Genomic DNA, 25,121 nt, shown 5'->3' on the forward strand with positions numbered 1-25,121 from the left:
CTAACAACATCAATCAAGATGAATAAGCATAGATTGATACTCTATATCTATCTGAATCTTCTAAGCATGTGGTATCATAGAACACATGATACTATGTCATATAACCATCTTGTGATATGACTTATCCCTCATACTAGTGATAACAATATTGCATGGAATGCAACATACAAGATAATATCCCAAGAATAATTAAATTCTTCATTTATCCAAGTTGTGACTCATAGGTACTACCAATCCTATATCACAGCATGATGCTAAATTAAGATCTACCAGAACACAGGGTAAAATCTAGAGAATGATTAAATTCTTCCTTTATCCAAGTTGTGACTCAAGTATAGAAATGTCTACATCACAAAATGATCTTGAACTCATCTAGATCTAACAGTAGTTCTCTACTGTTTAGCACATTATTTAAGAGATCGTAATCTCTCGTAATGTCTTTTATACAAGTGTTCATTATATCAAAGATCATCACCTCTTAAATAATGAATATAAATGGTGAAGCCCATAATAGTCAATAGCTTGACAATAATAATTTTAATTAAAAATTATTAATAATTAAAGAATTAAAAATGTTTTACAATTCAACCATACCAAGTATTTTCTTGAAGTGATCTATCTTCACTCGAGAGAGAGGTTTGGTAAGAATATTTGTTGTTTGATCTGCAGTGCAAATGTACTCTAATTTTATAGTATTCCTATCTATCATACCTCTTAAATAATGGTAAGGAATTTCAATATGTTTGGACCTGTTATAAAAAACTAGATTCACAGAAAGCTTGATGGAACTTTGATTATCACAATGAATAATAGTAGGATTCATGGGTTGACCAAATAATCCCACAAGTAACTTTCTAAGCCAAACTACTTCCCAAGAGGCCATTGTTGCGGCAAAGTATTCAACTTTTGTGGAACTCTGTGCTACTGATGCTTACTTTCTGCATATCCAAGACATCATCACTAAGCCTAAACTAAAACAGCATCCTGAAGTGTTTTTCCTATCAGTAACACTTCCAGCCCAATTTGAGTCTATGTACCCATATAAATCCAAGTCAACTTTCTCATACTTGAGCCCAAGATTAAGAGTGCCTTGTAAGTATCTCAAGATGTGTTTGACTGTGAATCTCCTTTGGCTCACACATTAACTGACTTAAGGCATTAATAGCATAGCAAATAGCAGTTCTTGTATTTACCAAGTATGTAAGAGACTTAATCATCTATCTATAAAGAGTAGACCATATGGAACTCATATTTGCTGCATAACTAGAAAATCGTTTGGGTCTTTTGCTTTCTCTGAAGGTTCCAGATAGTGTAGCGAAGTCTTGTGCTTTCTCTACTATTTTAATGGCCCAAAGTGGTCTTTTCTTTGAATTTTGAGTTTCTCAAGATTAAGATTTTGAACTTCATCTTCAATTTCTTCAATGTTCTCCCTCTAAAGCTCAGATTCAATATTTTCTTCAAAATTAGGTAAGGAAGAGGGTTCTCCAGAACTTAGGGCTCTTTTGAATGCTAAATCTTCTTCAAATATTACATCCCTACTAAGTTCAATGTTTTTCTGACTAGGTATCAAAATCCTATATGCTTTAGATGTTTCACTATACCCAACAAAAATACCTTTCCTCTCGGATGGTTCTAACTTAGTTCTCTTTTCTTTTGGAACATGTATGTATACAAGGCACCTAAAAACCCTAAGATGACTTATATTAGGTTTAACCTTAGTAAAGACTTCTTCAGGAGTTTTATCTTTAAGGTAAGAGTGAGGACCCATGTTTTGAATATAGACAGTAGTACAAGAGACTTTTGCTCAAAGATAATGTTCTAAATTTTGATCAAATATCATAGCTCTTGTTGCCTCTCTAATTGTTCTATTCTTCCTTTTTGCTACCCCGTTTTGTTTTGAGTTATAAGGAACGGTATACTCCCTCTTAATTCATGTTTATTTATAAAACTCTTTAAACAAATCTGAAGTATATTACCCTCCATTATTAGTCCTAAGAGTTTTAATTTTGTGTCCTGATAAGTTTTCAATTAAGGTTTTGAATTCTTTAAATCTCTTAAGAATTTCTTCTGATTCTTTACACTTTAAGAAGTAAATCCAAATTTTCCTAAAGAAGTCGTCTACAAAAAGTATATAGTACTAAAATCCTCCAAAAGAAGGAACAGACATAGGTCCACATAAATCTAAGTGGATTAATTCCAGAACATTGTTAGTTTTTCCATGAAATGGACTTTTGGTGTTCTTATCCTGAGCGCATTCTTTGCATATGCTTGAGTGATCTTTATTCAACTTAAGTAAACCAGTTACTATCTTCTCTATAGTCAATAAGGTTTTGAAATTTAGATGTCCTAACCTTCTATGTCATACTTCGTTTATATCATCAGCTTCATGAATTAAAGCTTGAATAGGTTGACAAGGTTTTGTATTTAATTCATACACATATCCCTTTCTTTGACCAATCAACTTTGATTTCTTAAATGAAGAGTTCTTAGACCAGGTCATTACTTTACCGTCCATGAATGCAACATTATGTCCATCATCTTCAAGTGATGTAACTGAGATTAGATTCCTTTTTATTCCTAGTACATAGAGTACTCCTTTGAGATGTAGAGAACTACCCAACTTCTGTTTCAAGGTGCAATTCCCAATTCCTTTGACTGAATGTGCGAAATTATCACCGATGGTAACTTCACCATCAACTTCTTCAAATATAGAGTCTAGTGCTTCTTTGTATCCTATAATGTGTCGAGATGATCCGCCATCAACTACCCATGCGTTGCTTGATACTTCATTTGCTAGTGCAGAATACAATACACGATTCTCAGGATCATAGTTATCTTCTTTCCTAGTAATGTTTGTACAGTTTACTTGTTGCTTTGTATTCTCTAGGTAATTAGATCTATAGTGTCTAAATTTTTCACATTTGAAACATTTTATTTTGGATTGATCTTTCTTAGGTTTGTCATTTCTTTGATTACCCTTCTTCTTGAAGTGCTTCTTCTTATCTTTATAGGAATTTGTATTGAGAACATGAAGTTCTTCATCTTCAATTTTCAATCTTCCTCCTTTCTTAAGTTTCCTAGATTCTTCTTGCAAGCAATCTCCTTTAAGTCTATTAAAGTCTGGAAGATTGCCTTTAGTACTTGCTCCTTGTGAGAATTTTTTCCATGAATCTGGTAACCCATCTATAGCCATAAGTGTTAGTTCCTCATCTTTAATTATGGTCCCTATACTTTCAAGTTCGTCTCTTAGACTAGCCACCCTTAGGAAGTAAGAGTTCATAGATTCTCCCTTTTTTATCTGTATATGATTTAGTTGCTTTTTTAGTGCAAGGGTTCTAGTCGCATTGTTAACTTCATATGCTTTTAATAATGCATTCATCATATGAAATGTTGTTTGATGTTTCATTAGCATAGGTACTATTTCATTTTTCACTCCATCTAATATGATTTGCATGGCTTTCCTGCTTCATTTACTCCAAATAGTTTTATTAGGTTCAACAGCAAGTTGCTTGGATGTTGAATCAACAAGCTATTTCACATCATTGTCTTCAAGAATCATCATAATTCTAAATTTCCAAGCAACTAAGTGTTCTTTCCCATCAAACTTGTCCTCAGGTCTGATTGTGCTTGCCATTGAAAATAGAAGGATGTTGCTAGATATATAAAGTTTTATTGTTTAATTTGCAAAGCCTAGGTTCGACCACCAAAGCTCTGATACCATGTAAAGTTTCTGCAAATTCTGCTATAAATCAGACTATGATAATACCTTCTTTATTGCTTTGCTAAAGATGATCTTCTTTAGTTCAGACTTTAAGTGTTTATACTCTGCAATAATTCAAATAAGGCAGTAATGTAGAGGAGCAGATTTTATTTTTGATTATGTACTCTCTATCCTCATACTTACCCTATATTTATATTGAACCCAAGAGGCATGTCCTTACAAAGGACATGACTCTTCTAGGTCGGACCTTATAATAAACACATAATTATCCTCTAAGTAATTATCCTCTAAGATCGGCATCTATTAGAAGATCAAATTAGATAGCAAACAAAGTTTAACAACTATGCAAACTAAACGTTATTTAATGCTCCTAAATGAGACACCAATAAGGCAATTCATAAAGGGTTATAAATAGACCAATCTTACATGAGGATGTCCATGCTTTATTTGATCATGTACGATCTGTTGTTCAGATCAGTATGTTATCGAAGTTACATAGGATTAACACTAATACCCTCCCTTAATAATCATCATCAAAATACCTTTCCAAAGACTATACATGTCTTATGGTCATAAATTCTTAAGAAGATTCTACTGCTACTAAGATGCTCCATGGATCTGCAAAATGTTAATGACCAAGAAGCCATCCAATCTAATGTTAGCTAAATATGACTTCAGGTGGTAGCACAACACAAGCAAGTACATGCAACCTTTCAAAATCAAAGACTTTTTCTCAAACTAGGAAATTGTGCAATCAAAACCCTTAACTAGGCTCGCGATTTTTAGCAAAAATCTTCGAAGATACACCACAAATTTTTCATACCTCCAAGGATTTTTATTTTAGAAATCAAATAACAAATTTCTAGGAAAAAAATCCAAATCAGAGGAGGCTCAACTTTTTCTATAAAAAATTGTCAAATTTTACAAAAATCCATTGACTCACTCTGATACCATGTTACAGTAAATCGATGTTATATTAAATAGAAGAGATGAAAGATGCTTATATAGATGTACAAAGAAGAAATTTCTAAAAGAAACAATCAATAACTCAAAATTATTAACAATCAAACAATGGTACATAATTGTTAGCAAAGTCTCTTAGGCCAAGATGGAGCTTGCATAACATCAGTATTATAGTAAAGAGGATATAAAAGTTTGTTGAAGATGAGTTCAAACCTTGTACATGTTGATGTTAGAGTTGTGGGAGTTATCTTTCTCTCTTGCATTCCAAATAAATAAATATTTTATTGAAGACAACACAACACGTAACATCATCTTCTTTTGTAATGTAAAGACAAACAAAGGGTTTTTACTTTGTAATGGCAAGAAAAGAAAGGGTCAAGACAGGTTTTATATTCTTCAAGAAGGAATTTGTTGCATATATATATATAGATAGATAGATAGATAGATAGATAGATAGATGTTCTTTGTTTCATGGTGATTCATATGTAGGAGTATTCAAGCTTCTGGTTTGACATTCACAATTGCTAGGGTTTCGACAGATACGAGGACTAAACAATATTAAGATAATGTGGAAATATGAAAGAAAAAATACAATAACACAAGGACTTAACGCGGTTCACCCAATATGGGCTACATCGACAAGAGAAACAACTGTCCACTCGCTTTATTATCTAGTGCGGAGTAAATATAATCTGATAATTTTCACAACACAGGCATCTATTTATCAAGCCTTTCTAGATTGTTTACAAAGTTGGCTAACAAAATTAACCTAACCCTAAAAAAATGACACGTACAATACTCGCATGATCAATCGCAGCATAGCAACATCAATTAACCAATTGGTTATGAAATATTAAGATCCATCTTCAAACTCCTCAAAACATAAGTTTCTTTATGGGAATCAACTTTAAGGCTAAATAACTTCATCAGCTAGTGGGATCTTTGAATTAAAGGTTTTGTATCTCACAAATCTTCCATAAAGAGTAAGAGAATTTCATCTACTGCCAGGTATTTGTGCATTATGAAGGACACATATTTTCATCCTAGATATGGTAGATTAGTTGAACAAGTATAGAGATAAGAACAGTATGGAGGACAAACTACTTGCACAGTGTTGCTCATGTGGAAGATGGTAATAAACATCTTCGAAGTTTTTAACCATATTTAGGATATATAGAGCAACACAATCATAAAATTACAGGCCAAACTTGACAAATGACCAAAGCTTTATAGTGCAAAACTTGACATATGATGTAGCCTTCTAATGGGCATTGAGAAACCTAAGACATGTAAAGACAGAGCCTATGCCAAACATTGCGAGTCTTAAAATATATATCATACCCTAGTTATGACAAGAGGATATCAATGCAGATTTTGAGTGTCATTGTTATATGTAGCGAATTAATTATATCACTTGAGCTCTATGTGAAAACAAGACATAAAGGGAGAGGAATTACACAAAGAGCAAGCATTGTTAACCCAGTTATTCCTCATATAAAGAAAAAGATTGCAGCAATTGGTTAATTATTCCTCAAAACAAGATAAGAATGCAGGAATAAGATACCATAGACAATAAAGCCAAATTGTCATTTACACAAGTGACCAGAGTTGTACAAAAACAATAGTGGCAAAAAAACTACAGTAAAAAGATAAGAATGCAGGAATAATACATCATAGAGAACAAAGCCAAATTGTCATTTACACAAGTATCCAGAGTTGTACAAAAACAATACTGGCAGAAAAACTTTAGTCGTGATGATGAAAATTAGTATCAAGTTTGGAACTGGCCAAATATCTAAATAAACCTCTATAAGAAACCAAACCCGGACAGCAATCGCAAATACTGATCGAGCTTAATCTATGGTTAGAAGTGGTGACCAATGGTTTTACCTCAGCATTTTTAACTCTTCCACAATTTAGTAGAACAACAATGCAATAACATGAATGATCAAAAGAAACTCAGAAATTGCAGTATGCTGTAATGTCCCCATTGGTTGCCAGCATCAGAATTTCAGGGACTAGCCTAATAATGCATCCTCGTAGGCTAATGAGGATGGTTAGAGGGTCTTCTAAGGATTGATTCACCTCCAACATTCAGCATTTTATGGATTTGGCCTTCGTTCGATGTTATTTGGACTCTATTTGCCATATTTACTATGTATAGTAATTCAGGGGTAATAGAGATGGACCCTTTCTATTTTTAGAAAGTGTATTTGACCACATGGGGAATTATGAGAGATTCCTCTTTCAGACAGAATGGCAATCAGACGAGTATTTCAAGAGATATTAAAGTTTAAATGACTTAAGTGATTTATTTGAATATTTTAATGTTATAAAGTAACTTAAGTGACTAAAAGACGAAATTGGTTTTTAATCCCACATTGCCTAGTTGTTTGCATCTTCCCTCATATCGAGGTTATAAAAGTGTGGAGCTACATTGGGATTGACACAATGAATATATGTTATTTTCTCAGATCCTCAAGGTTGCTTAATTGTGACTGGATATTTCCTAAGGACGAAACCCCTTAAGGAAAATAGTGAGGCTGGACGCAAACCTAGTACTCACATTGCACTTTCAGAACTGAGTTTTGAACTGATCCATTGATTTACAGGAAGTTGGAGCTTTAACAGCAGGAAGAAAATAGGTGGTTGAAATCAGTGTAAGGTATTGGCACGTACAGGTCACTATCTGCCAGATTTGTGCTTGGATGGCAGGCAGAGTGGACAGTCAATCCTTAGCCAAGGAAGAAAAGGTTAACGTGGGGGGGCTAGGAAATCTACAAACCGGCACTCCTACGTACTCCACAGTAGGCTCGCGCAGCAGTAACTCCCTGCGGAGAAGTGATAGTCAGGCAGTGGTAGCTGTTATACCAAGGCAAGGAGACCAAGAGTGATCATGGGGGACTTCCAAGTGGACTTACAAAGTTTCTCACACAGCAGTAGCATAAGTGTTATCACCCCCAGCAGCACAGGTATTCTCATCTCCAGCTAACGGCATGATCTATTGTTGAAAATCGATCTGTATGTTATCTACCTCTGAATTTCACATTGATTAAGTTGGTTTTTGTATAACTTCTGAAGTACGTAGAATTTGAAATGTATTTCGTTCATTGAGAAGAGTATTGCTGAATTAAATTTTCATAACTCAGTCTTGAAATTTTATGTATATCGATATACCAATGTTGTGAACTCTTGCAAATAATAAATCAAAGTGCTTGGCAGTTATCTGTTAGTTTAGTTTATAACCATTAACTATCGTTACAGTGATATCAATAGTTACAGCAGTCACGAGTATGCCAACTGTTTGTTGAAATTCGGGTAGTCTCATTACCCCATTGTTATCTCTGAACATATTTACATTACTGAGTACTCCACATGAATATTGTTTTACTATTAAGATCTTTATTATGGGAGGATTATTTTGTCTGAAATAAAAGTCGGTTCTACTTAAGAATATATACTGAATTAGAATCAGCAGTGGCCCTTGCTGGATGTATACAGCGATATCAGAACTCTCATACCAGGCTGCTCATAAATTGTTTGACAAAATGCCTTTAGTTCAATTCTAATTTCTTGGTCAAATAAGAGCTGGAATATTTCAGTAGTGTCAGAGCTTAAGATCTGGGTTACACGCCGACTGTTTGACAAAACTTCACTAGCCAGAGTTCAACTTATTTGATCAAACTAAGCAGGGATTATTACATAAGCTTTTAAACACATTCAAATGGATATTCAGTTACCCAAGTTACATTCCACGTGGACGTTTAGCAACAATATTCAGAAACATCCACACTGGTCTGAACTTATAGACTGGATGTTTTACATAAGTATACACAAGGCAAAGTAACAATGGCACCTGGTGTTGCCATAAATGGCCTACCACTTCACACGACCATGACTTGGATAGAATCCCGTCTACTAACTGGCTTAGTTCAGACTCCTGGCGGCCTGTATTAAAATCCCCAATGCTCCCCAATTATTGCTGTTGCCACACGGACCTGCAACTCCAATTATGCTACCTGCAGTCTATCAGAAATTTCCCTACATGAAAGTTGGGTCTCTTTACCTCCCCTCTCTGGGATGAGAATGTAAGATACTGACACCTCCAAACCCCTACGTTATGAGGGGGACTACTTGTGATTGTCAGTACAACCTCCCTGCTATGCTAACATCAGTAATGGCCACTTACTAACACCCTGCCTGTTGACTCTTCTGCCTCTAGTTAATCTCAAGAAATCTCTCCCTATATATGTTTGATAGATTACTTACTTCTGAATGTCATCCACAGCTACTATGAATCACTATGCAAGCTCCACGTTTGGTTATGAGTGAAGCCTTTGATGAGACGCTGGGGCTACGTCCAGCTTCTCCACTGTCTCAAGGGGTTTTGTCCTCAACAGTAACCAGTTACATTTAAGCAACCTCTGTTATTTTGAACAATATCATATTTCATGTTATCAATCCCAAGGAAGCTCATTGCTTTTATAACCTCGATACAAGGGAAAGTACAAACAACTAGGCAATGTGGGATAAAAGCCATTTTCGTCTTTTGGTCAGTTTAGTTACTTTTGTTATAAAGTAACTTTATAAATCCACTTTAAAAAAATAAAGTGACTTTACTATAGAAAAGCTCCTCAACTTAAATATTTCCCCAAAAAAACCAAATAACTCCCTGTGAATGGTTGGCATCCTCTAGATTAATGCCGTTAGCCTATCCGGATGGAAAGATAGACCAACAAGGCACCAAAAAGGCCTAGTGCAGAGAAGAGGACATTACAACTTCTAACATAATCATGTTAAGAAAGAGCTTCTTTAATTTGTTAGATATGTAATCATTGAAAACAGTTCAAGAAAACTTCTACTGGAACAACATATTTAAAGTTAGAATATTTAAATATTATAGCATTTATGCAAATCAAAACCTACAAGAAGCATAGATCACCATCCATAATAACTTAAGAAGGTGTGTCAACAAGGCTAACTAAAGTGCAATAGTTCTATGAATGGAAAATATTTTAGGGATGCCGTAAAATGTTTGTTTGTTCTGAGTAAATATGAGATATATAATTTGTGACCAAAAGCTTATCCCTACAGAAGTAAAATTTGTAAAGAAGTATTTTATACGTCATGCTGACCAGCCCCAGTTTCAATTGACATCAGGTCAACCAAGTTTTAGAAATAAAACAAAAGAACAACCAAAAATCGAAGTTCTGATCTTTTTATTGTTACTCTTATTGAAAACTTCCTTTATCCAATAAGAGGAATAAAATGAAGGAAGCAAAAGGATGATATACAAAAAGAACCCGCTAACTACCAACAGCATACAAAATAAATGCATTCAATAAAGAATGTTATAGACCAATATACAACAGAAAATCAATTATACACCAAATCTAATGCAAGAAAAAATTCCTACACCTATCTCATATGCCTGAATAACTTATGTGATAAATGTGAAGAATGATACTCCCCGCAAAATGCAGTAATTATGTCACATGAAACAAAAACTATCAACAGGAAACTTGAAATTCAACATGCACATACATTATTTGAGTTTGAAAACTAATCATACAGGCATTTAATCATTTTTTTTGATAAGCATAAAAAAGATGAATTAGTGATTTCAAAGATATCATCTAACCTTCTGCCAGTTTTCATTACAACAGCAACAAAGCCACCAACAACAACCACATCTTTTCATCTCCTCTTCTCCGTGTATCTTTGGTAGATGTCTGACCATGACAAACTCCTCCTTCAACTTAGGCCCATACTCTGGTACGAAGGAAAGTTTGGAAACTTCTAAGAACTTGCACACCTGCAATTCAGAGACCCTTATTGTGCTGTGAGATACCATCTTAAAAAATAACTAGAGTGAACATACACATAAACCAGGTGAAATAATATTTTGAAGCTCTATCACTAAAAAGACTATGCAAGCTATTTCTAATCTATGAATAAACCTGCAGTGATTAATTATAAATATTACTAGACATATTAAGACTAGCATCTGCTTTAAATATTTAAATAGCATGGACAATAATACAAAAACATGGGATGGTGAGCATAGAGCTCCCTGGAAGTCAAATGAGCATCTGCCGTTGTTGCTTCCTAGAACTTTACAATGACTATAATGTGGCCAGATTGGTGGTCTTTATCATTCTTGGTTCCTTTAGACCTCTTGAATTCCTCTCCTGTGTTGATTTGAGTATCTTTTTGGTTCATTTGGGCTGGTTCTTGTCCCTGGTGTGTCTGATTTGTTTGAATTATATTTCAGGTTTTGAATTTTGAATGTTTAATCCCCCACCTGATACTAGGCTCAAGTACCTAGAATATCCCACTGACAAAACCTAATCTGGTGTATGGATTATGTATTTAATCCAATTGTCCCTGCAAACAAGCCAGTTTCATTTCCCTGGCCATTTGGCAGATTGAAGATGGAATCAGCATGGACAAGGCCAGGATAAACATTGATGTTCCACTTGATAATCTGCAAACAAATATTAATTTGAAGGCAGTTGTGAATGAAAAAGAAGTCTTACAGTGATTTTGTGAATATCGACACTACTAATGAGGTGCTCCCTCCGTCTGCTGCTTTTTGGGAAAACCATGGAGGATTTCTCTTGGCTGGGTCAACCAAAGTGGAAAGACAAAAGTGAAAAGGGGAATAATGGGGACCGAGGCAGATGGAGGGGTTGTCTATAGTCTTCTTCAAGAACAATGATATGCAAGAAAGAGTAGCTGTAAGGCATTCTGGAACCTTTGTCAATCTATGTTTAAAGCCTTACCTTGGTCTCCTCAAAAATACTTAGCCAAGTCCACAACCAGCTAGTTGGAAATCAAAAACACCCCCCTGCCCCCGCCAATTATGGAAATTCAGTCCTAATCTATTGGAACCTATTGGGAATGCTATACAAATCAAAGAATCAAGAGTTACTCTTCCTCACCTAAATGCTAGAGTTATCATCAATCTGAAGGCTGAAATACCAAACTTTTGTGCAGCTTGATAACAAGATTCTAATATGTAATGTGGAATTGCTTGGTTCCTCGAATGCTTGTTTCTTGTGCAAAGGAATGGCCATCACAGGGAAGACAGCCCTAATGCAAGGCCAAGACCAGAAGGGGCTTTTAGACACACAATGATAATCTAGAGGTTAATTACCACCCTAATGGGAATGACATACTACTAAGTAATAATGACCTGGACAAGGAAATTTGGTCAGATGTTGATTATAAGGATAATACCCTCTACAATTTGGCTTGGCAAAATGTTTCTATATCAGAAAAGGAATGCGCTATACTAGAAGACCCCAAGTTTCATGGAGAAATTGAGGTTATCAGAGCTAAGGAATCCTTTGCTAAGGTAAAATGAAAATCTTCCCCCAGGCCAGAAAATGCTCAACGACTAGCCTTAGAGACCATTCAGACTAGAGCACAAATATCATTGAAAGCAATTGTATCCTTCATCTAGGAGTGGTAAACAGAGCATAGTTAGAAACTCTAACCTCAAATTGCATGGTGTTTTTGGAAAAGAAATCGGAATTTTGTGCCTTAATCCTTTACTCTCAAGCTCAAATATCAATACATCTCTTCCTCTGCAGAAACTTGCTTCTCCAAAAGAGGATAATAAAAAGAGGAAGTTGAATGACAGACCTAAGAATTATTAATTTTGCAGTGAAGAGAAATGGACAAGAAAGGAAGAGACAAGACTCCAAAGTGCTTTGACAGGCTTTGTAATAATTAGAGAAATCCACTACCCTCCCACCAACCCTAAGTGGACTTGGTCCTCTGTACTTGGAACATGAGGGGTCTGGAAACATCAGATAGGAAATATGTGGTAAGAGTGTATTGCATAAATAGCCCTTTCTTGACTTCTTATGCCTAAAGGAGGTAAAAGTAATAGGATTTCAAGCAGAGTGTTATTAATATTATATGGAAAAGTATTATAAAATCTGAGAGCATGAAAACAAAAAGGTGGAACTGCATCTCAGTGCATTCTACATGGGAAAATGTTGTCTCTTAGGGGGATTGTCCCCTTGTAACAGACTGATGTGGATTATCCTGAATATTGCCTTGAAGCACTTGGTATGTGCTAACTATATGCATCAAATGATTAAAGAGAGAGATCTGATCTGTGGACATGGACTGCTCAGAATCTCCCTCAAGTTCCCTGGATCTACACTAGAGATTTTGACATGACTAAGTATGATCAGAAAGAAGCTATATGCTACGGGAAGAGGTGAACTCTTCTTTTGGTCAAGAATGAAAAGAACTCTAAACCTTGTTGATCCCTTGGAGCAAAATAAAACTACATCTAAGTCAATCAAGTTTACTTGGTGTTATATCCTGTCCCTTAACAAAAGGGTTTAGTGTAGGTTGGACAGGTTCTATGGGAACAAAGATCAGGTCTGCTTTAGGAGAAAACTTGATGATGGTTTTGTTGATATTTACTCCTCATCCATGTCTGACCATTCCCCCATTGAAGCCTCTTTCAGGCTTGACTTCTCATCTTCAATGCAGAAGAGACTCGATCCTATTTGTTCAAATTGAATAGCTCCTTGCTTGATAACCAAAATTGCATTTTGGCCTTAGGTTTGATACTTCTCTATCCAAAAGCCTGAACAAAAATCTAAACCTTATCCAAAAGTGGGATTTCCTGGTGACTGTTTGGAGGAATTTAATTGAAGCAGTTGGATGTAAAGACCCGGAACAAAAACAAGATAGAAAACCTCCTGCATCATAAGCTACTACTTAAGGAAGCTCAGTTGCAGGTCAATACTCCCAATAGCCAGTTGGAGACCAATCTTATTGGGACTAGATTCCTTCTCAGGAAGCTGCATTTTATAGATTTCAGGGTCAGAAAGTTAAGAGACAAGATAAATTAACTTCAGGGAGATAGAGGTTCCAAATATTTTTTTAATTTGATTAGGTAAAAACAAAGAATGCGGAAGGTTGGACAGATTGCTGATAATGGTACGGATTCCACATTCATGGAGGCTCTTCACACCTTTCAGAAACTTTCTCCTCAAAAGTTAATGACAAAGCTATAGAAGCTAGAGATTTTTGCCTCACAATGAACCTTACGAACGTCTTCCCTGAGGATGCTTGTGAGCTTGATACACACAATACTGTTACAGAACATGAGGACACAATTAAGTCTTTAGAAAGTGGCAAGTCCCCTGGTGTTGATGGGCTTATTTATCAATTTTAAAAGGTTAGCATCACTTGGATTGGGCCTAAGCTTCTGGAGGTCTTTAATGCAACCTTCCAGAACCATTGCATAGGAAAGGAAAGGAAAGGGGGTTTTATAGTCCACGACACTATGCCATAGTTTTTGGGTTTACGTATGGTGACAGTGATATGGGACTACCTTGTACTCTTTTTCGAGAGGCACTTGGCACTACAAACGAGGCGTACATACCCTACCCCCCCTGGGATTTGAACTTGTGACCTCTCTTTCAAGAGTACAAGTCCTCCACCACTAGGCCAACTCAGGAGGAATCATTGAATTGATTTCTAAAGAGTAGTGCAGAATTCTGATCAAACACTGGAGACCCATCACTCTCCTAAATGTTTCATGTACAATATTCGCCGAAAACCTAGATAAAATTTGGGAGAAATATTGAGGAAAATAGTTTCAGTTACCCACACAAGATTCATAAAAGGAAGACACGTGCTAGAAAACCAAATCATCTATTGGGAAAAGTATACTCTAGACAGAAATTTGGGAGGAAAACTAAGGAAAATTGCTTCAGTCACCCACACAAGATTCATAAAAGTAAGATGCATGCTAGAAAAGCTAATCACAAATTAAGAGAGAATGCATTGGACTAAACATGATAGGCAAATTGAGTGGCCTTCTGTGATTATATGTTAGAAGCTTTTGGTTTTCCACCCAATTTTTGCAAATGGATCAAAATTATTTTCAATGATTCCTCTACTCAGATGAAGGTTAATGGAGAACTCACAGAGCCTACTATCAAGCAAAGGCCTAGCAAACATGATTGTCTAACAGCCCCTGCCTTATTTGTCATTACAGCTGAAGCCTTATATCACATCCTAAAAAACAGTCTCATCTCCCCTCCAGTTAAAGGCATTAGACTACCTAATCAGGAATAGCTTCTAAATGAACAATTTGTTGATGAAACTACCATATTTATTAAATTAATGGAGGGAAAATTTGATTATATTATCAAAAGATTAACATTTTTGGTGCAGCTTCAAGGTCAAATAATTCTCCGAATGAATCAACTATGATTGCATAAACTAAGAGCCACTTAATTGGCTTGCAGATAAGGAATGGCAGTGGGCTGATCCTTATAAGGTCGTAGGGTAGTCAGGCATACCATTTGTTTTTTTCTCCCTCTCTGGAAAACAAGTGGGAATGGGTTTTCCAGAAAATTCAAAATAGGCACATCAAATATCAATATAACATGCAACCCCCTGGTGATATCTTGTCTACAAAACCCTGTCTTCTAATTTGATAAAACTAGTAACTTTAAACTTATATAAACAGTACCCTCATTAAAAAATTTACTTTTTAAAATCTAACAAACAAGATTACTGAGCAAATACGAAAGGCTTCACTAACACAATTCTTTAAAACTGAATGTTCACAGATTCTGCTCACTAGTGAATAACATAGAAGAAACTCAGTCTGCTGTGATACAGAAAAAACTCACTACAACTCTCAGATCTTTGCCTTCTCACAATCTACCAGTTTCAAATTAACAGACATTTTATTGACAATTTCTTTAATGCAAATGGCGTCGAGTCTGGACTTAGCAAACTTCAACTGACCTTAAAATCTCATGTTAGTTGTACATGCTTGTCTGCATGTGATTGTGTTGCAATTTTTTATCATCAACATTTCGGATCATACTCAATGATCCATCATCAGGATGAAAGAATGCCAGGTGCAAGAGCCACGGGAAATAAGAATTCAACAAATAAAAAATAAAAGAGCCATGTTAACCAAGAGCAAGAAGTTAAGAAAAGGGAATAAGAACTCAAAAAATAAAAATAAATGAAAAGAGAGCAATTTGAAAAATAAAAAGAAATGAATAAAGTAGAGGTAAATAAAAAGAAAAATAATAAATAATAAAAACAACAAGACGAAAAAGAGAAAAGGGAAATCGAAAGAGACAAGAACTCTATATAGTAAATGAGAGAACAATAAATATGAACCAAACAATGCAAATATATATATAGAGAGAGAGAGAGAGAAAAAAAGAATCAAAAACCATAAGCAAGAAAAAGGCACAAAAAAAAAAAAAATTTAAAATCAAAATAAATAATATCAAATAAAGAAATAAATAAGCATATATATATATATTTATGACAAAGGACTACCAAAAGCCAACTACCATAAATGAATAAACAAATAAATAAATTGTTAAAAATGACCATAAAATAAAACTAATTGAAATTGAAAATAAAATCAAAATAGCAAGAAAATATTTTTGAAAAGTGCAAGAAAAACTAAATAAAGAAAATGAAAAATATAAACAAGCAAGAGAAGAGAAAAAACAAATAAAAAGAACTATAAATTAAATTGATACATAAGAATAAAATAATAAGAAAACAAAAAATAAAACAACCAAAGAATAGAGAGAAACGATTAAAAAGAAAATGAACAAATAGACATACACACATGAATGCAAAAAAGGACAAAAAATAAGCAAGAAAGGAGAAACACGAAAAATAACACATAACAACAAATTAATAAGGAAACAAAAATATAACAAAAGAAAAAATGAAAAAATGCAAGAAAGTAACAATTAAAAAGAATATATATATCTATACACACACATATGCATATATATATAATGTATAAATGTATATAAATATAATTATGTATAAAATGAATATATCTATATATCTATATAGTATATATGTATATATGTATTACAGAGTAATTGGTAAAATCTTGCTTGTTATTAATAGAGACTGAAAGGTCAATTTATTCAAAAGAATAAAATGGTGTTTACTTAGGAAACAATCGTAAAGAATAGAAACATTCTATTCTAACAGAGAAAGCTAAAAAAGCAAAAGCTAACTAGATATTTACAATAGATAACCATTAACTAATAATAGACAACTATCTATTATCGTAATACCCTCCCTTAATGGTTAATCTATCTAGAACACCAAGCTGTCCTCTGAATTTGACAAACTTATCAAGACCAAGAGGCTTGGTTACAATGTCTACAGTCTGATCTATGGTAGGAACATACTGCAAATCTATAGTCTCGTCTTCAAATAGCTATCGTATGTAATGACAATGAACATCCACATGCTTGGTTCGTTCATGGCAAACTGGATTTCGTGCTAACTTGATAACGCCTTCGTTATCAACAAACAGAGTAGTCAATCCCGTTGCTGACATATGTATATCTCCAAGCATCCGACGAAGTCAAACAACTTCACATCCTGCCTTAACAGTCCCTCTATATTCGGCCTATGTAGAGGAGAGAGAAACAGCCTATTGCTTCTTACTAGTCCATGTGATTGCATCGGATCCCAAACTGAACACATATCCAGAAGTTGACTTTTTACCATCAACAGAGCCTGCCCAGTCTGAATCTATGAACCCACAGAGTTTAGGTTGAGAACTTCGAGAGTATAGAAGTCCATAATATGAAGTGCCCTTCAAATAACGAAGCACACACTTTGTTGCCATCCAATGATCAGCCTTAAGAGTTGTCATAAAGTGTGAAATATCAGGCTTATATCAAGCTTAGTAGCAGAGAGGTAGATGAGGCTGCCTACTAGTTGCCTTTGTAGTATCATCAACGAAAGGAGAATCAAACTTTGCGAATAACTTGAGACCTTTCTCCATAGGTGTAGATGTAGGCTTGCAATCTTGCGTACGGAATTTGTCTAACAAGGCCCTGGCATATTTGGACCGAGAGATGCTTATACTAGAAGACAATTGCCAAACTTCAACACCTAGGCAATAATGCATGAGCCCAAGGTTAGTCATATCAAAAGACTGGGATAAATTTTGTTTGATTCCCTAAATCAAAGATGTCAAACTGTCAGTGATGATCAAATCATTCACATAAATAACCAGAAGGATGATGTCACTGTCAGTAGTCATGATGTACAGGTTTGAGTCTGAAGAACTCCTCTTGAAGCCTTGATCACTGAGGTACTTATCAATTTTTATGTACCACACCCAAGGGGCCTGCTTCAAGCCATAGAGGGCTTTTACCAATCTAAGAACCTGATGGTCTTTACCAGCAACCTTGAAACCAGGAGACTGCATCATGCAGACCTCTTCATGGAGATCACCATTCACGAAAGCACTCTTCACTTCCATTTGATCGACCTTCCGCCCAAACTGTACTACCATGGCTAGGACTAATCTGATGGTGCTCACCTTTGCAGTAGGAGCAAAGGTCTCCCCATAATCAATGCCCTGACGCTAAGAAAAGCCCTTCACCACTAAATGAGCTTTGTACTTATCCAAAGTATCATTTGATTTGTATTTGATTTTGTAGACCCATTTGTAGCCAATGGGTTTCTTCCCTGTCAAAAGATTAGAAAGGACCCAGGTGTTGTTCTTCAGCAAGCTCTAGCGTTCAGATTGCATGGCTTGTTCCCACTTTGTAATTCCTTTAGTCTCTGAGTATGTTTGAGGTTCAAACACACTGTGAATGTTGGCCATGAGAGCAAAGTTAACAAAATCTGTAGTTTTGCTCATTTTCCGAGCCATTCTCCCATCAATGAGCTCATCATCACGAAGATCAACAAGCGTCTTAGCACAACACTTAGGCCGAATAGGGGAATGACCAACATGAGTATTAGGAGATGCTTGATCAGCAGGTTCCTCATCCAAAGAATCTAGATCAAACTTAGGTAAAGCATCTACAAAATGAGGTGATCCTGTAGGAGAAGCCGGAGGTGTCTGTACAGGTATCACTGGTATAACTGGAGCTGCAGGAGCTACTAGAGCCCTCCCATTAGGTGGACCTAACGAATGCCGAATTCCCAAATCATGAGCCTACATAAGCTGGTCTGCTGGATCCGGAACAGAAGAAATAGGCATGAAAGGTCCTTGCTGCTCATCAAAGACTGCAACTGTAGATGAGACGAGATATCTCTCGTTGATCAAGCGGTAGGCTTTGTGAAGACTGCTATATCCAGCAAGCATGAGTTTCTAACTCTTGGCATCCAACTTGGTGCGTAACGCATGAGGGATCCAAACAAAAGCACTGTGGGTGACCAATTCAACAGATAAATTGCAGCATCAAAACTTCTTCAAAAGATGTTTGTGCTCGAGCATGGATCGAGCCATCTCAATGATTGTCCTGTTTCAACGTTTAACTATACTGTTTCGTTGTGGCATGTGGGGTGTGGTTAACTAGCATTTGATGCCATGTGTATCCAAGAAGCTAGAGAAAACATTAGAACGAAATCCCCCCCCCCCCCCCCCATTGTCTAATCTAAGAGTATTAATAGATTTCCTAGACTCTTTTTCAACTAAAGGTTTAAACTTCTAAAATACACGAAAATGCATCTGATTTCTTTTTAAGGAAATACACCCACATTTTTCTACTAAAATCATCAACAAACAACAAAAAATACCTGGACCCAAGAACAAAAGGAGTGGCCATAGGGTCGCAGATATCGCCATGTACAAGCTGAAGTACCTGAGAAGCTCGCCATGAGTCACCACTGGTAAAAGGTGTGCGATGTTGCTTCCCAACCTGGCATGCGTCACAAACTCCAAGTTGTTGAGTCTGAATCTCTGGCAATCCTAGAACAAGCTCATCCCAAGCAAGCTGTGAGAGATGATGCACATTTAAGTGCCCATATCGCTGATGCCAAAGTGTGCCGACAGAAGACCGTCGAGTAGCCATAGCTAAGTCCTGAGAATCACCAAAATCAATAAGTTTGAAAAGACCATGATCCTCAAGACCCACTACAATAGCAGACTTAGTCACCCGAACAGTGATGGTGCACTGATGTGAACTGAAGGTGACTACCAAGTGTGGAGAATGTCGCAACAACTAACTAACTGAGAGTAGATTTAGTTCCATCCCTCGAACGTACTACACATCAAGGAGTATGAGATTCCTCCTAGCATACAGAATCTGAATGTTGCCTTTACCGACAACCGTGTAATCTTCTCCACCACCAAAAATAACAGAGTTTGAATAAGGCTGGTAGTCAGTAAACTAGTCTCTACGGTGAGTGAAATGACGAGAGGCACCTGAATCAATGTACCAAGCAGACGACTTTACATGACCTTCAGTGTGCTCTGCAGTGTTCGCTTTGGGTTGCAAACTTGATTGCTTAGACTGTGCAACTAAGTGTTTCCGACATTCAACCTTCATGTGTCCAAACTTGTGGCAGTAGTTGCACTGAATGTTCTTCTTTCGAGAACCATCTGATGCTAGAGCAGAAGACTTCTGCTAGGATGGTTGTTGAAACTTGTCTTTATCCTTCTGAAAGGATTTCGCAATAAAGGCCTACTCTGTGGAGGTAGAACTAGAGCTACTACTAAACTGTTGTTTCCACTGATCTTGCTGAAGTAGCAGGGTGCAGAGATCAATGAACTTCAAATCAACACCAGAAGATGTGATGTTGAGAGTCTCGATAAAAAGCTCATGGGACTTTGTTAAACTCCGAAGAGTGATAACCACAATATCCTCTTCTTCCATCTTGCGACCGATGGCAAGTAACTAATCATGGATTTCTGGAATCCGATTCAGGTGTGCCCGGAGCGAGGTGCACTCATCCATGACAATAAAAAACAGAGTGTTTTTTAGAAAGAAGGCTCTGCTTTTGTCAAAAGTCTCATGAAGACCTTTGAGATGTGTCCAGATCTCAACAGTTGTCTTGCCAGATGGAATCTAAGAAAGTTGATCATCAACCACGGATAATTTGAGAAGCATCATCGCCTCTCGATTATTTAGATCCCATGTATCCTGATTAGAACCGAGAGCAATCGGACATTTCCTAACACCCAGAACAAGTTGATCGATGTTCTAATATTCAAATTGTGATAATCCGCTATTCCAAGTGCCTTAATTTCATCCATTGAATTTGCAGTTGTGCTTCAGCAAAATGTTTGTTAGAGATGCCATCGCTCGTTCTTCAATGAAAAACTGAAAATCTATGAAGGCGCATTCTTTAAGGCAACAAAATAGAAGACCCAGAAAAAACGAAGAGTGACCCAGAAGAGAGCTCGAAAAACCCAAAAGGAATAAGGTGTTGTTTTTTGGATCCGCTGGCTTGAAAATTGAGGCACGAAAATCAAGACTCCAAGAAAAATCTGACAACCCAGTTGAGCTTTCAAAAACCCCACCAAAAATATGTAAAAATATTTTGGATCTAGTACAGAAAATAGGGTTTTGATCAAAACCCTAGCCAGCTACAAAAAGACTCCAAATAATGGCGGATTTGGACAAAACGATTGTAGAACTAGACCAAAACAATGGTGGTTTCAATAGGCAACCACAGCTGGATGAAGATCACAACAGTATGAAGAGAAAAACCGAGAAAAAAATGCAACAGTCGCCATCCAAAGTTGAGAAAAAAACGAAAGCCAACGTGAGGGAGAAAATGGCAAGTTTTAGTTCGTGTCCTATGAATTTTCCAGTTATCCAAAGCCCTTTCACTGCGTTTTAATGAACGTCGTTATTCACAAACTAAGGTGAGGAAATCACGAATTTTGCAAGTCGTGAGTTTCAGAAAAAACACCAAAAAATCCGCGATTTTTCTAAAAAATATGAATCCTCAAACAAAACCCTAGTTTGAAAATCTCAAGGTTTTGATATTACGAAGCAAGTATCACAGAATAATTTTGAAAATAGGTTCTGATAATTTTGGAAAAGAAATTATAATTTTCGAAAAAAATTAAGAAATAGACTCTGATACCATATTACAAAGTAATTGGTAAAAGTCTTGCTTGTTATTAACAGAGACGAAAGGTCAATTTATACAAAAGAATAAAATGATGTTTCCTTAGGAAACAATCGTAAAGAATAGAAACATTCTATTCTAACAGAGAAAGCTAAAAAAGCGAAAGCTAACTAACTAGATATTTACAATAGATAATCATTAACTAATAATAGACGACTATCTATTATCATAATAATATGTATATATATGTTAAGGACTACTAAAAGCCAACTACCATAAATGAGGAATGAAATAAACAAATATATAAAAATAAATGAAATTGAAACTATTATAGTATTGTAAGCGGTTATATAAAGGAGAATGAACACCAAACGATGGACAGGGGAAGGAAATGGGGGGAGGAGGGGGCCAAGGAACGGGGCTAGGGGGAGGTTGTGGAGAACCTAACAAGGAAAAGAGGGGAGGGATAGAGGGTGTCTAAGGCAAGAGAAAGATGACAAAAGAGAGGGGTAACCTGGGGGGAGAGAGGACAAGCTGGAGGGAGACGAAGGTCAAGGAGTAGAGTGATGGAGGTTTTTAAGGGAAGATAAGAAAGGGTGCCATGAAAGCCCATCTTGGTTGAGATCGGAGGGGTGGTTGAAGATTTCAATGACTTCCTTTATCTTCCTTTTGAAGAAGTTATCCTCTTTGACTAATAAGATCTGAGCATTTTCCAAATATATATGGTGCTTGGTAGACATGGAGTGCTCAGCTAGAGCAGACTTAAGCACCCACTCATGCTTAATGTCTACTCTATATTCCTTGACTCTGGTAGAAAATGGTACACCAGTTTCGCCAATGTAGGGAGACCCGCAGGAACATTAGACCTTATAGACTCCTAACTCTAAAAAGAGATTCCTAGACTCCTTAAGAGAGAGTTGTACAAAGGTTTGAAGGCACATTGAGCCCCTTTTTTAAGAACTTTAGAAGGCACATCGAACCCCTTCAGCAAAAGCAAGGCACATAGAACCCTTAAGTGGACAAAGGTTTGAAGGCACATCAAACCCCTTCAACAAAAGGAAGGGAAGCGAAAAGGGGTTGGCACAAGTTGGGAGGCAACAAGCTTGGGGATAGAGCAAGAATGAGACTTGGCTTGACGAAAGGCTCTAGAGATTTAGAGGTTGGAGTACCCGTTGAGCTTGAGGACTTGGTGAAGGTGGGACAACTCTTGGTCAAGGTTGTCATCATCACACATATGCGACAGGCCCTTAAAGCTAAGGTTTTGAGAATTCCAACCCTTTGAGAGGGTTGGGGATGGGAAGAGGAATGGAGATACAAGTCTATATGGGTGAATTTGCGAAACACATGATGGCCAAGGGAGCCATCTGGCTTCTTAAGGAGCAAGACATTGAAAAAAGGCAAAGAGTTGTTTGTCTCAATTTCCATGGTGAAAGATATGCAAGGCGATAAGTTGTTAAGGTGAGAATAAACTCATCCAACTTTTCCCAGCCATGGGGCCAACAGACATTGGTATCATCAACATAACACATCCACCACTTAGATGTGTGAGGGAAAAAGCACAAGGCTAATTCCTCAAAGTGCTCCATATAAAGGTTGGCTACGATAGGGGAAAACGAGGAGCCCATAGCAACCGAGGACCCTCAGCCTTTCATGGCACCCTCTCTTATCTTCCCTTAAAAGCCTCCATCCCTCCCTCCTTGACCTCCATCTCCCTCTGGCTAGTCCTCTCTCTACCACCCCCCCCCCCCCGCACCCAATTATCCCTCTCTTTTATCATCTCCCTCTTGCTTTTGTTCCCCCTCCCCCCATCCCCTCTTTTCCTTTTTCATCACTCCCTCCCCCTGCCCCTTCCTCGCCTCATTTCCTTCCCCCCTCCATCCTTTGGTGTTCATTCTCCTTCATATACCTACTTATAATAAAATATTATTTTCATTTCCATTTATTTTTATATATTTGTTTATCTCTTTTCTCATTTATGGTAGTTGGCATTTAGTAGTACTTATGTATGTATGTATATATGTGTGCGCGTGCGCACACACATATATACATACATATATTCATTTTATATATAAATATATGTATTTAGATTTATACATTATACATACACGTGTGTGTATATATAACTATAAATACATATATGTGTATATATATAAGGACTACAAAAAGCCAACTACCATAAATGAGAAAAAAATAAACAAATATATAAAAATAAATGGAATTTAAAAATAATATAATATTATAAGTGGTTATATAAAGGAGAATGAACACCAAAGGGTACATAAAGCTTAGCCCAATTTCATGGTCTCTTCCATTTTGAGTGCATTTCCTAGTTGTTTGATAGGTGGAAGAGGATTCAAACAAAGGTCCCTGGTTCTGCACAAGTCTTATCCTTAAAATGTTCTTTGGGTGGGTGCTAGATGTTGTGTGGTTTTTACACCATTGCCTCATTGCAAATGAGGACCCCGTCTTTTGCTTTAGCAAGTAGGAGTAATTGTCTTAAGCAATTTTGATTGGCAACATTTTTTCAAGTCTCCAAGTTCAGGATGAGTTTGTGCAATTTTGGCTCAATAGGAAGCAAGTTTTGGTCTTGAGCTTATGCAGGCATTTTGATGCCATTTAGGGAATTTTTGTGGTCCAAGTCCAAGTGGAAATAAAGGCTAGAGTTTTAAGTTGGAATCAAATTGGAAAATCTAAACTATATTTTCATTGCACATTATAGAGCCAAACATTTAGAGGTGCAACAGTTGATATCCATTGAATGAATAGCTTAAGTCCCTTTGTGATAACCAACATATCACATCATAAGATTGAGTGAAGTCCATGATTAAGAAGGAACCTTGAAGTCATTTCATGATCTTACTTTGTAAGTTTAGAATGAGAGATGACCTTATATCAAGAGAGGATTGAGTGTTTAGTGTTTCTCCTTGAGACAAATGTATTTGAGTCTGCATGTTGTAGTGGAACAAAACTCGCATCAACAAGTCCCCATCCATAAGGTTGTATAGAATTGACTTAAATTAAGCTTCCCAAGGAAATCCAGGAAGTGTGGGCTTGGGATTGTCCTCTACAAGGAAAATGGCAGCTTTGAAAAGGGTTGTTCAATATTTCTATGTCAAAAATAATAATGACAACACAAAACGAGAAGGGATGGTTACAGGAGTGGCTTGAGCATCCTCTATTAAAGTGCAGCTATTTGTTGAAGGTGATTCTCTTATTCCAATACATCCATTTTTAAGTAGCTTAGGAGATCCCTGGAGGCTCTTTTTCTCTGTCAACAGTTTAAGGAAGTATGATTCTCTCATTTTCACAAAGATGTCGTGGCAAATTACTTGGTCAATCTCGTATATATCAAGAACCAATTAGAGCCTTATCCAATGGTCTCATATCCTCATTGGCAGACTTAAATAACTTTCACTATTGTGCACCTCTATAACCTTATTCTTCAGTCTGGGACTGTATGGTACCATTCCCAAATAAGGCAGTGTGGTTTAATTATGATGTGGACTATTAACAAAGGTGGCAAAGAAAATAGCTATAGCTCAGCCATGTGTTAATAGGTGATATT

At 36.4% G+C, this 25,121-nt stretch overlaps 1 protein-coding gene across 2 annotated transcripts in view; it reads right to left on the bottom strand.

Annotated features, from left to right (window-relative positions):
- LOC149572744 (phospholipase D zeta 1-like) overlaps positions 1 to 25,121 on the bottom strand; it is a 212,572-nt gene that overhangs the window by 103,154 nt on the left and 84,297 nt on the right. For both annotated transcript variants that reach the window (XM_089813832.1, XM_089813831.1), the window contains exon 5: positions 10,326 to 10,499. In XM_089813832.1, coding sequence (XP_089669958.1) covers positions 10,326 to 10,499 — 174 coding nt within the window. The remainder of the gene's footprint in view (positions 1 to 10,325; positions 10,500 to 25,121) is intronic.

Source organism: Cupressus sempervirens, chromosome 2, assembly GCF_028749045.1.
Source record: "Cupressus sempervirens isolate cs-2001-9-10 chromosome 2, ASM2874904v1, whole genome shotgun sequence".
In the NCBI taxonomy this organism is placed as follows: Eukaryota; Viridiplantae; Streptophyta; class Pinopsida; order Cupressales; family Cupressaceae; genus Cupressus; species Cupressus sempervirens.